Raw genomic sequence first — 13,896 nt, forward strand, 5'->3', positions numbered from 1 at the left:
AACTCAGATGTCTGCTTTATTTCTTTTGTAGAAGTTCAGTGTTTGCTGCATAATAAAATTGTAGTATTGAAGATTAGGAATAAAACTATGACAAAAACATCTAGATGATGTTCATGTAAGTAAATGCAAACATCCTGTCAGAAAAAGCAAAACTGGAAACTAGCAATTTTTTGTAAATTTTACGTGCATTGGAAATAAAAGCTGATCACAACTGATTACCCACCAAAGCAATAAAAGGTACTATTGGATTCAACTGAAAGACTTCATATTCTTTCAGGAATATAATTTGCATAACCTATTTACAGAGGAATTCAACAATAGTTCTCTGAAAGTTGCAACACAAGTGTATAGGGTGGTAAAAATGGCATTTGGCATGCTTGCCTTCATCAGTTGGGGCATTGAGTATAAAAGTTGAGAAGTTGTGTTGCAGCTGTACAAAACTTTGGTTAGCTGCCACAATATAGGAAGGATGTGTAGGCTTTGGAGAGAGTGCAGAAGATATTTACCAGGATGTTGCCTGGATTCTAGTGCATTTAGCTATAACAAGAGGTTTGACAAATTTGGTTTGTTTTCCCTGGAGTGTCAGAGGCTGAGGGGTGACCTGATAGAAATGCATAACGTTATGAGAGTTTTTTTTTTCCCAGGGTGGAAATATCAAATATGGGAGGTCATATGATTAAGGTGAGAGGGGAAAGTTTAAAGGAGACGTGTAAGGCAAATTTTTTTTTTAACAAGAGTGGTAGGTGCCTGAAATGCACTGCCAAGCAAGGTGGTAGAGTAGATAAAATAGCAACATTTAAGTAGTATTTAGACAGACATGTGGACAGGCAGGGAATAGAGGGATATGGACTGTGTTTAGGCAGGTGGTATTAGTTAGATTGGGATCATAGTCGGCACAAACATGGTGGGCTGAAAGGCCTGTTCCTCTGCTGTACTCTTTTATGCTCTATGTCCTGTAGTTTGTCTACCTCTGAGATGGTTTCTTGTAGTCTACCCTGTCTTTACCCTTAGTAATTTTACATACCTCAACCATATCCCCTCCTAACCTCCTCTGCTCCAGGGTAAATAGATCTCCTTCAAGGAAACAGCTTAGAAAGGTGCATAGTTCAGGGCAAATTAGAGATGGATAATTAATTACTCTTTTTAAAAACAAACACACTGGACCTGCTTTTAAATTTTTTAAGTTTCATTTTCAATATCCATCGGATAAATAGGAGAGAATCTTGTCTCCATCCTGATGAAACTTGCTCAAGGCCCTAACAATGTCAGGTTTTATTAGAATAATATCAGTGAAATATGGGAAATCAGCAGATTCACTAGTGTTAAGGGCAAGGCTGAGGCAATCCTGAACGGAAAGGGATGTCAAAAGGCAGGAGGAGTTTTTGAAGCCAAAATGGCCGTCCATACTCTTCCTGACCATATCAAAATCCTTAGTAAAGTGAGTTGAGATTACTTGCACCTGGTTCATTGCTTGGTACTCTGTTTGATCAGGCAGATGGTGCTCGTCATCCAATGGAAAGTCAGGGTTGCATCACTGTCCTAAGTACAATAGAGGATTGTGATTGGGATATTTTGAGGAGATTGCTGCCTGCTTCAGTGTGAGTAACAGACGGTTATTTTGAGGTTTGCTTCAAAATTTTATCGTGGAACTCTGTCGCGAAAATGGGGCTATGGATTTTTTTTGTTGTCTCACTGCTCTACTTCCCCATTTGTGCTTTAAACCTGGGTATGATGATGCAGATATCCTCCTCTACAGTCACCTGTCTTGTGTGAAGTTATGTACTTAAAAAAAAAAGTTGCCTGATGTATCAATTTAAATCAACTGTTAGCTAATTTTAAAATTATATACTGTAACTGGAAGATTCTCATTAATAAACTATTCTTTATTCTTTTAACAGAAAATGATCCCAAGGTTTTGGAAAGGCAAGAACAACAGCAGCCATCATATATCGCACTAAGTTACATCAACAGGTATGAATTTTTGATTTTACCATTTAAAGTTGATTTGGAATTTGCATTCAGCAGAACCTACTTGCAAGGTACAGTAAAACTCCAGTATTCCTCATGTGACTATTTGCAAGTCTCAGTGGTTCAGCATCTGGTTCACAAGTTAATATTTGCCATGCTCCCTTTTCCACTCTCTTGAGCTCTGGTTCCCATGCTCCCTTTTCCACTCACCAGGACCCTGGTTCATGTGCTCCTTTTAAACACACCTGCTGGGAAAATTTATTGTAGTACTGCCCTATATCTCAAAAAAGTGAATTAAAAGTGTGTTGGAGTATTGATAGAAATAATATCCAATAGCCAAGATAAAAAGCTAGTCCGACACCACCAAATTCCTGAATGTGATGGATTCTCAGGAATTTTTGCCACATTGTTTTAAGACAGGTTATTAACTACTTTAAATACTTTGGGAATATACTTGAAGAAGGAAGAATCAATTCATAATTTAATGAGAATGTAAGAAAATAGGAGCACCAGTAGGCCACTTGGCCCCTCAAGCATGCTGATCATTCAACATGATCGTGGCTGATATGTCCCAGGCCTCATCTCCTCTTCTGTGCCAATGAAAATAATTGTTTAATATTGCCATAATTCATTTCAGCAGTTTTTTATTAAATAGTACATGTTTTCATCTTGTATTTAAAAGATTTGAGCTGACACTTGCATTCTAATAGTTCATATTGTACTTCATGAACTTGACTTGCAGCATTTCTTTTCTTGCACTTCACTTACCTTTGTTTCTGTGTTAAAGTGTGCCATATCTTTGTAGTACTGGTGTTATTCCCGTTGTCTTATGTATTGAAATCAAGTTGGAGGTTGAAAAGAGAGCAGGAGGTAGTGAGACCAGGGATGGCCTTGACATAAAATACTTAATAGAAGAAAAATGTAAAGTATATCTCTGTTGGAAGAAACAACAACAACAGTTTCTATTTAGGTACTGTCTTTAACACAGCGAAAACAACCCAAGGTACTTAACATTAACATTATCAAAAAAATTTTACATTTAGTCACATAACGACCCTTTAGGACAGACGATTAAAAAGCTGCATAATCAGGTTGCTTTTCAGGTGTATCTTAAAAGTCATTAAGTGATGGGTAAATGGGATTTAAGTGTGAAATATGACACAGGCAGAATAATTTTGCATGATCTCATGGTTACCACATGTGGGACAAGGGAGAATGGCTGGTAGAGCACTGGAAAAAAAATCAGATCCCAAGGTAACTGAGGGATGGATGAGGGTTTTAGCAGCAGATAAGCTAAAACAGAACAAAGTTAGGCAATATGGAAAAGGTATATTTTCTGATCGGATTATTCTTTGTAAACAAGTTGATATAATAAGCAGGCTTATTTTCATTTTTCAATGGGTTATTGAGGGATTTTGTCTCTTTGGATTGAAAAGAAAGCAGTTTGATGAGAATATAATTTGAAAGAGATTGTTGTTTCCTCTGTGCAGTGCAAGGTGTAACTTGATGTATTTATTTTACAATTCTAATTGTCCTTGTGGCATTTGTCTTCAGACTATTCTGGATGCCTTTCTTGAGATCTTGTGCCATTTGTGAATGGAAACAAAAGCTGTCAGAGAATAATCAGTTATGATGTCTCTTCCCTCACAGAGCATTCTTAGAAATGCTTTAACTTTTATCAGTTACATAATCAGGATTGAGATCCTTACAATCCTGGAGACTGCAGGAGTGAACCCATTTCCTTGCCATGGCATTGACTTCAGCAAACCATGCCACTTGGTTTACAAGCTCAGTACCCCCTTATTTGCATTGAATATTTTAGCAATAATAATTTTCTGCAGAAAGCATGTGCTTTTTCAAAATATTGACCAAGAAATTGTAAAAAAAAAGTTGTGTTAAATCAGCAATTATGCAGTAACCATTCCTTGTTTATGCAGCAATTATGCAACAATCTTCAGGCATTGTGCAATAGATTGAGGCTTAACCATGCACAAATGTTGTTCCTCTGCTAGCTCTGTGGTGGAAAATGGCTGTGTCATAAGTAGGGGTCGGTTGAAAAAGGCTTGGGGTGTGTCGAGTGGAGGCAGTGGGGAATGTCGGTTCTTCAGTCGTGGGGACGGGTGTTGAAATTGAGATCTCAAAGGTTGTGTTGCGGCTTCAGAAATTGGGATGTGATCGGGTTGGGGAAGGATCTGGGATGTGGTTGAATGGGAGTGGTGAAGAGAGCCTAAAGGACATTCCCAGTGATGGGAGGGATGGTTTAGAAGTAAAAATCTAATCAGATACCTACCTGCAGGAGAAACAATGTACTGGACTTGACAGCTGCAGACTTGTTCAGGCTGTTCCTCTTTAAATACTGTAGAAGCTTGAATGGCTTCTGCATCCTTATGAGCCGCCTTTGCTGATGGTAGGCCATGTGTGTGCAAGGAAGACCCGGCACAAATTTAATGACATTCAGTGAACACTAAAATCCCAATCCCTAAATTCTGTCAGGTTTTTGGTTAAATTTCTTCAGTGAAGTATCATGCTACACAAAAGGATTTCTTAGCCCAAGTGATCTGTAGCAAATGACTCTGTGAGAGTAATTAATAGACCTGATGCAGGGCCCTGACCTGAAACATCACCATACATTTTTTGCCTCCACAAATGCGGCTTGACCAGCATTCTGTGTTTTGTAATTAATAGTACATATGGAATGGCTTTGACCCATTTTTAAAAAGAAAGATAAATTAGAACATTTAATAAATGTGAACTGCAATGTGGTCAAGAATTTGGTGATTTAGTATTCGACTCTGACAATTTAACAATTCTGACATTGCAGTTTTAGAAGAGTTCCATCCCTGATAAAGGGTGAATTATTACATGTTGCAGCCAGTAGGAAGCATTGTTATATTTTTTCTGAATATGTTTCTGGAAATCACTAGCTCAATAATTAGTACAACTGCAGGTACAAGTTGAATTGAAAATATTTTTACAGTTTTTAAGTGACTTAAAAATCCATAAATATTTATGGAATTTTTAAGAGTTTTTAAATAATTATAAGAACAAAAATTAAAGCACATAAGAATATGAAATGGCAATATGGGGTGGTGGCAATGACAGAAAATGTCTCAAAGGGCAGGACTGAGTATTAAATATTCCTGGATACAAAGTATTCAAGAAGGAAAGAAAGGAGGAGGCATGGCATGGACATGGGTACATTCTATCACTCAGAATTGAACAGGAGAAGGGAGAAAATGCAGGGAGACTGCAGAGAAGTACAGAAACTAGTTCTGAGAAACTTTGATATAAACTGTGTTAGTAATAGTGTTGAGGACAGAGAGAGTGAAGAGTTTCTAAAATGTGTCCAGGGTGATTTTCTAGAAAAGTATGTTTCTGGTCCAATAAAGAAGGAGGCATTGCTGGATCAAGTTGTAGGGAATGAAGTGGTCAAGAGCACAATATGTCCATTAGGTAACATTTAAAAGAGAGAGATATGATAATCATATGATTTAGGTTTAGCTGTTAAAAAGGAGCAATCTGAAATAAAGATAATTAATTGGACGAAAGCCAGTCTCAATGGTATGAGGGTGGATCTGGCCTAGGTAAATTGAAACCAATGATTGATGGCTAAAACTGTAGCAGAACAATGATCTATCTTTTAAGGTAGAAATAGTTCAGGTACATTAGAGGCAGATTCCCATGAAGAGCAGAGGAGGAGCAAACAGACCCTGAGCTCCCTGAATGACTAAAGAAATATTGAGGAGAATAAAATGACAAAAGGCAGCTTTTAGCAAGTGTTGGGTTGTAAATACCAGAGTGCACCAGGCTGATTATAAAAGAATCGGGGGGGGGGGGGGTGAAAACTGAAGTAAGAGAGGCAAAGAGAGTGTATGAGAAAAGATTAGCTCTGACGTGGGATCCAAATGTGTTCCAAAGGAATGTAAATAATAAAAGGTCGTACATGGGTCTATTAAGGACTTGCACATGGATGCTGAGGGTAGTGTTAAAGTACTAAATGAGTACTTTGCATCCTTCTTCACCAGGGAAGAGGGTGCTTATAAAGTAATAGTGAAAGTGGAGATAGTTGGGACGGTTGATTCATTAAATGCTGAAAGCATGGAGATATTAGAAAATTTATCTGAACTTAACATGGGTAAGTCACCAGGACCGGATGGGATTCTGAGGGAAATATGGAAGGAAATTGCGGGACAAAAACTTAGTGTTCTTTGGATTGGGGGTTGTGCCTGAGGAATGGAGAATGGTGAATGTTACTCCCTCACTCAAAAAAGACTATGGATGAGCCCAGCAACTCCAGGCCAATCAGTTTAACCTTGGTGGTGGGAAAGCTCTTGAGAACAATGATCAAGGAAATAATTAATGTCACCTGGAGGAACATGGATTAATTAAGGCAAACCAACACTGATTTGCTAAGGGCAAATCATGTTTCACCAATTTGATAGAATTTCTTGAGGTAGAGTTGATGAATGCAACGAAGTCAATGTTATGCACATGAACTTCAAGTAGACTTTTAATATAACATAATAATTTGAAGCATGTGGTATATAAAGGGACTTTGATAGCATGGATACAAAGTTGGTTAAGTAACAGAGAAAACAGGGTTACGGCGAATAGAATTTTTGGAAGTATATGAAATAATGAGGGGTCTGTTGGAGAAGGGTCCAAGGTTTAGAGGTCACAGGGATGGGATAAAATAAAAGGAAAGAGAAATAAGTGTGACAGTAGGAAAAACCTTTTTACACAGCATGTCATTGGAATCTGGAATGCACTGTCTACAGTTGTGGTGAAGAGAGATTCGATTGTAGTCTTCAAGAGGGAATTAGATACATAACTGGTGAGGAAAAGCTTAAAAGGCTATCAAGAAGAGAGCAGGGGGTAGAATTAGTGAGTAGCTCGAGTAGAAAGCTGGCATGGATGCAATGGGCTGAATGTCCTCCTTATAAGTTATAACCATTCTTTGATTCTGTGAAAAGACATAGGAACAGCAGTAGGCAACACATGCTCCTCAAAAAAAAGTTTTCCCTCATATCGCTCATAATTCTCTTTCCCTTTAGTTCATCTCTGCGATCACTAAACCTTGACCACTTCCAATGTTTGCCCACTATACACTTTTCATCAAGATCATAGCTGATCGTTTAACTCATTGCCATTTTTCAGCACTATCACAGTAATATTTAGAAATCTATTGATCTGTTTTGAATGAATTCAACAACGGAGCCTCTATGGCCCTCCAAGATAAAGAATTCCAAAGATTCATCATCACCTGCATGAAGAATTTTCACAGGTTGGTAGTTCCCTGTTTTCTGTCTCCCTGCTTTCTTAAATAGTGGGGTTATATTTTCTATCCTTCAGTCCACAGGTACGGTTAAGGTTTCTGTGGAATTTTGGAATATGATAGCCAGAGCATTCACTATCTCTATTGCCACTTCTTTCAAAGATCTAGCGTGTAGATCATCAGGACCTTGGGATCTATCAACTTTTAGTCTTGCTACTCATCAAGTACTTGATTTTTACTAGTACTTATTTCTTGCAGTTTCTCGTTCTCATTCGATCCTTGATTCACTAGTGTTTCTGGGAGATTCTGATTGAAGACTGACTCAAAGTAGTTGTTTAATTTCTTCGCCATTTTCTTTTTCCCAATTATAAATTGATCTGTCTGCAGAGGACTCGCATTTGCCCGAGCTACATTTTACATGCGTAAAGAAACTCAAAGTTTTGCTTCTTGTCAGTTCACTCTATCCTGCCTTTCTTTGGCAATGTATTGATCTTTGCTGAGTTCTAGAATGCTCTCAATCCTCAGGCTCAGGCTCAGTGCTATTTCTGGCAATCTTATAAACCTCTTCTTTGCATTCAAACTTAAAATTATCTTCGCAGACATTGTTAGTCCACATTTCCCATGGATTTTTGTCCCTTAAAGGAATTTTTTTTCTGCAAATTATGTATTTCTTTGAATGCTAGCCATTTACTGTAATACCTTTCAATGCATTTTCCCAATCAACAATAGTCAAGTCTTTCCTCATACCTGAGTGTGCACATGCTAGGGGCATATACATGTGTGCTCACCATGTGTAACCAAAAATACCCATGCAGCAGAACACTGTCTCCAGTTATCCTGGTCCCTCCTGTCACAGGATCAAGATTTTTGTTTATGCAGTCCATGTGGCAGCTGATGTACAAAGGCTACACCGTGTTGAAAGCAACCACGCCCAGCACTTTAGTTCCACAACATGAAGTTCAGGACTTGGAATATTGGCACCCTCCTGAATGATTCCAAGATTGACAGACCTGAATGCTGCTCTGCTATCAGAGCTCGGAAACTTGGACACCTTGATGTTGACATTGCCACACTGGTAAGCACGTACCACCATACTTAAGGACAGCTTCTATCCCACCGTGATAAGATTATTGAACAGTTCCCTTATACAATGAGATGGACTATGACTTCACGATCTACCTTGTTGTGACCTTGCACCTTATTGCACTGCACTTTCTCTGTAGCTGTGACACTTTACTCTGCACTGTTGTTGTTTTTACCTGTACTACATCAATGCACTCTGTACTAACTCAATGTAACTGCACTGTGTAATGAATTGACCTGTACAATTGGTATGCAAGACAAGTTTTTCACTGTACCTTGGTACAAGTGACAATAATATACTAATACCAAGTAGAAGAAAGTCAGTTTCAGTTACAAGACATAGATACAGCATGTACAGGAAGGTCAAACTGGAAGAGAAACACCCTTTTCACCAAGTGAACATTGCCAAGAATGAATTAGTCTGGTGTCTCAGTAACTTCCCCTGAGGAATTATTGAACACCTGACCCATCAGGTCTCTAACATGAAACCAATACATTACGTTCATCAGTGCTGACATTCCAATCCTAGAAGCCTGAGATGAAGCCAAGAAGGACTTTGACTCTGACCTTGAAAAATTCATGGTCCACATCCCAACTGACCCTCATAGATGACTTCTTCACTTGGTTCATCACCATGGGTGATTTCATTACCATCCAAAGGGTTGCAATCCTCCAGACTGGCATGATCAGCAAGGAAAGAATGGGGAAGGCTGTCTCCTGTGGGATCCTATTCTTGACATTGTGCTTGGAGAATGACTTTGTCATAATAAGTACTCTGTTTCATCAGAGGTAAAGCACAAGGTGTATCATGGCCTCCTGATCCAAGCATTGGCAGATGGTAGATTATATCATTGTCCGAGCAAGAGACTGCAAAGCTGCCCGCATCATGTGCCCCGTAATGAGTACCTATGACTGCTGGACTGACCACAGCCTAATTTGCTACGTTATATCCAGTGACCTGGCCCTCAAAACATCAAAACAATTGAAGCATTACCACAAGAAAATTAATATCAAAGCTCTCAAAAACCCCACAAAAGTAATTAAGTAACTGTTCTCATACACCAACTCATAAACAATATGTCAATTTCCAGCTTGCAGAAGCTGCATGGTGTCCGCAGCTTATGGGCTGCCCTGCATAATTGGCACCTGCAAAGAGTGCTTTTCTATCACAAAGGGTCAGGACTGGTTGAATGATAATGACCAGGAGATCGAGAGGCTAATCAATTGCAAATATAAGGCATCACTTTTCTCAAGGGAAAAGAAAGCCACCTGTGATCGAAACACCCAAGGCCCCACCTCTCTGAGAGCAAAGAATGGGGGAGAACTCATCAGGGCCAAATAGGCAGCCATACCTGTTGGAAGGAACACTTGAAGACCTACTGAACCATGGCTCTGCCTTTGATGTGAATGCCCTTGATCCATCCCACAGCTGCCTCTTCAGGCTAGCCTTGCTGCTGCTGCTTCATTACCAATTCAAAGTCAAGAGGACCATATCATAACTAACAAAATAACAAGGTCTTGGGAGCAGATAGCAAAAACCAGACAATTTTTTCATGTAAAAAAAAGTTTCCCTCGTTTAGATTTCTGACTAAACTACATCACTTTCAAACTCATCATAAAATTTATGCTGTAGTTACTTTTCTGTAAATACCTTATACAATAAGATTACCAATAACCCTTTCTCATTGCACAAAATGAGACTTAAAATGGCCCTTTCTCTAGCAGGTTCCTCCACATATTGATCTAGAAAACCACCTCAGATACATTTAATTATTTTAGTTTTTTAGAAAAAAATTATCAATTAAAACATACTAAAATACTTATAAATCAATAAAGCACTTCTTTTTCCAAGCCAAGAAATCTCATTGAAATGAATAGGGTCTCCAGTTCTGACTTTGGAGTCCAGTGACAAGATGAAGTGACAGATGCATCAGGTGCTTGAGAGTTCATGAGAATGCCTGCATGCCTTTATAACTTTTGGCCATGGTCAGCTGAATTTGGCTCAATGATTTCATCAAATCAACAATTCCATCATATCCCTAGTAAATAGAGGAAAAGGTTTTACATCCCTAAATGTACTCTAAAATGGTCCATAACTTGTTTGTTTAAAAACCAATGGCTCATTTTTAAAAATTGGTGTGTGTTGTGACAAGATTGTAAAATCAGTATTTTAATTACTTTTTCTATATTATTTGCTCCACAGAAAAAAAAGACATGCTTTATATGATTGTGCACTTCAAACTGCAGGAGCCTTTCTTTCATCAGCTTAAACTGCAATTGAACAGTGGCAGCTTTCCAGGTGTACTTTGCAAATTGGGGTTTAAATGTGGAACACATCAAATTAAAATTCAATATTAATTATTTTGTCTTGTTGCAATTCTGAGTAGCTTAAAGCAGCAAGGGTAATCGTCTAATTCATTCTATGTGTTTTCAGTGAACTTAATCATTATGTCAGTTCCCTAATAAAAGGTTATTATAGAAACAGAGATCCCAATTTTACATATGGTAGGCATGGGAGAATTGCAGAAGCTGGTCTCTAAGGTAGACTTGAGCATTCTTGACAAATGATGCCCATGCTGTGATCAGATACTCAACAAGAAATCTCGTTATTAACTAGGGCTGTATAGATAATTAGCACTTGGGCTTCAAATTTTAAATCTGATTTGAGATGTATAATTTATCAAAAGCTGTAGCTTGCTGTCAGAACCCTATAATAAGTGTACATTATTGATGAAATGAGATTAAACCAAGATCGAAGAGAATTTGGGCCATAGGTTGAAATTTGAAAGATCTGATTTCAATGTTTACAGTGCTAATTTGCCCTTTTGGAAATAAAGTGCCTAAAAGATGAGCTGCTGCAGAACAAAACAGTGTTTTTAAGAAGAAAAATCTATTTTTATTTATTTCTATTATTTTTATTATTTTTCTGTAATTCTCAAGCTTTACTTTTAAAAATTAACTTTATTTAAAGAAATTTGTTTTATCTTTTTTTTAGGACATAATCTGTCTTAAAGTTGAGGCTTCAATGTCATTTTCCTTGTTTTGAGAAAAGTATAATGCTGAAATTAGACTTAGGTGCCTTTTTTTTTACAGGTTCAAAATAAAGGAACATAATGGAGTAAATGTTACCCTCTTATACCAGTTGTTCACTGGGTATGCCAATGAGGGTGAGATCTAAGAAGAATGCCTTTATTTGTGACATTTAAGTTTTACGATACCTGTATGTATTCAGATGTGGGTTGCTGTTGTGTTCAACTCTGTTTCTGGCTGTCCACTGAGAATAACCACATTGTATATTTGCCCCTTAACTGCTGGAGGAAACTTGCACTTCACCTATCTTTTGGAATCTTACATTTTGTAATTCTTTGATACTTAAAGTGCATATTTTATTGATAGTTTAATGCTTTCTTTTCTTATGAAGGTTTTAAAAAAATAAGTTTAGGAGGAAGAACTAACACCCTTCAACCCCATTGCACCAGTGCACTGCATAGCATTTGTGAGATTCTGTAAATGAAGTGCTTATCTTTCAGTTTAACTTATATAGAACAAGACCGACATTGTTGTAATCTTGGATTTATTTATTGAATGGCAACCCTCAGAAAACAATCTTAATTTCTGGTAGCCTATTTGATAACATTAGTCATGGCATTCTACTTATCAGAATGGTCTATGAGAAAACAGTTACCTTTCACTCCTCTATTCTCCAATCTTAGACATTTGGCATATTTTCTGTTTAACCCACTTTAGCATGATCATTTAAAGAGGCCATATTTTAAGAAAATCCTAAGTCTTTGCTGTACAATGCCATGGGAACAAAGGTAGAAATATATAAGAGGAACTGGACTTGTTAGTTAATCTAGGTTCCAATGATGCATTGGATCCCTACTGGGCCTTGTTGGGAGTGGGTTAATAGGCTGCCCAAAAAAATGTCAGGAGAGGATGGAGAAAGGAAAGAGCATGTTATCAATCTAAGTGTCTTAGTCAATGAGGACATATTTGACACCAGTACAGCTGATGGGACCAATCATTTTTCATCCTGGTATTGTGTATATACACCATAAAGCTCCATCCTTTGCTAACTTGTGTTCTTTATTACACATTGCTCCTTGTCAAAGCATTAACTTGCAAATGTAGGTTGTCAGTTCTAGTGATCTGTTATTAATCTGGTTCCATAACAATTCAATCAATGTGGTACTTGTATGGAATCAAAACATGATGGAGCAAGAGTTTTCTACAAATTTAAATCCCATTCGGCTCATATTTAAAACTCCGTACTTTCAATCCAAGTTGCACATCACTCTCTCTGCTCATGCAGGTGAACCCCAACTCTGCGGCACCTCGTTTGAGACAAAATCCTTAAATGTTCTATATCAACTGAACAATTTAATTGAATTGCCACCATATTGCTTGCTTTCTTCACTTCCTCTTCATTGCTTCTGTAATCTTTGTCTGTACAATCAATAACTTCAGGTTTTACTACACTACCTTCTTGGTTTTCCAAACCATGCCCCACATCAGACCAACTAAAGCTCCTTCATCCATATTCTATCTAACCAGATTTCATCTATTCATCACCAGTAACGTCACCTGCAGATACTGCCAGTATCCATTCCCTTATTTCCAAATCCTATCAAAATCTCCCATCCTCATTTGCAAACCCTATATTAAAAGATAGAATAGTACAGCACAGGGACAGGCCCTTCGGCCCACAATATTGTTCCGAACCAATTACATTAGTAATAAAATGCCCAACTAAACTAATCCCTTCAGCCTACACAATGTCCATATCCTACCATTTCCCTCACATTCATGTGCCTATCTAAGAGCTTCTTGAACGCCCCTATTGTATTTGCCTCCACCACCACTCCAGGCAACGCATTCCAGGCATCCACCACTCTGTGTAAAAAGGAAACTTGCCCCACACATCTCCTTTGAATTTATCCCCTATCACCTGAAGCGCATGCCCTCTGGTATTAGATATTTCAACCCTGGGGAAAAGATACTGGCTGTCTATCTATGCCTCTCATAATCTTATAAACCTCTATCAAATCTCCCCTCACCCTCCACCACTCTTCTTGTTAAAAATATAGAGTATTATATAATTATATATATTCTATATCTAACAGAATATTCTCTTGCTAAGCCCATCTTTATAACTTGACAGAGTTCAATTTCATCTGGAAGCAGAGTAGACTATATTTTAATTCTCACTGACACTGAAAGCCAAAAGCATTATGAACCCCTAAGTATAATTTCACAAGATGCTAGAAGAATAACATGTTGGATGGTTATCTATTTATTTACAGGATGTGGGCATAGCTGGCATGGTCAGGGTTTAATGCCCAAACTTAATTGCTCTTAAAATGTTGTGAGACTCTTTCTTGAACAGCTGCAATCCTTATGAAGGTATTTCTACAATGTTTGTCAGAGAATTCCAGGATTTTGATTCAGCGACAATTAGGGGCTGTAGTAGTTAAATCGCTTTGCTGGTAATTCAGAGGACTGGACTAATGATTCAGAAACATAAATTCAAATCACACCATGGCAGCTGGGGAATTTAAATTCAGTTA

The 13,896-nt window shown here is 37.9% G+C and overlaps 1 protein-coding gene across 1 annotated transcript in view; it reads left to right on the forward strand.

Moving 5' to 3' along the window:
- The window catches only part of LOC127572227 (juxtaposed with another zinc finger protein 1-like), a 117,956-nt gene that overhangs the window by 95,063 nt on the left and 8,997 nt on the right, over nucleotides 1–13,896 (forward strand). The window contains exon 2 of the mRNA XM_052019183.1: nucleotides 1,899–1,971. Coding sequence (XP_051875143.1) covers nucleotides 1,899–1,971 — 73 coding nt within the window. The remainder of the gene's footprint in view (nucleotides 1–1,898; nucleotides 1,972–13,896) is intronic.

This window comes from Pristis pectinata, chromosome 1 (assembly GCF_009764475.1).
Source record: "Pristis pectinata isolate sPriPec2 chromosome 1, sPriPec2.1.pri, whole genome shotgun sequence".
NCBI classification, from domain to species: domain Eukaryota; kingdom Metazoa; phylum Chordata; class Chondrichthyes; order Rhinopristiformes; family Pristidae; genus Pristis; species Pristis pectinata.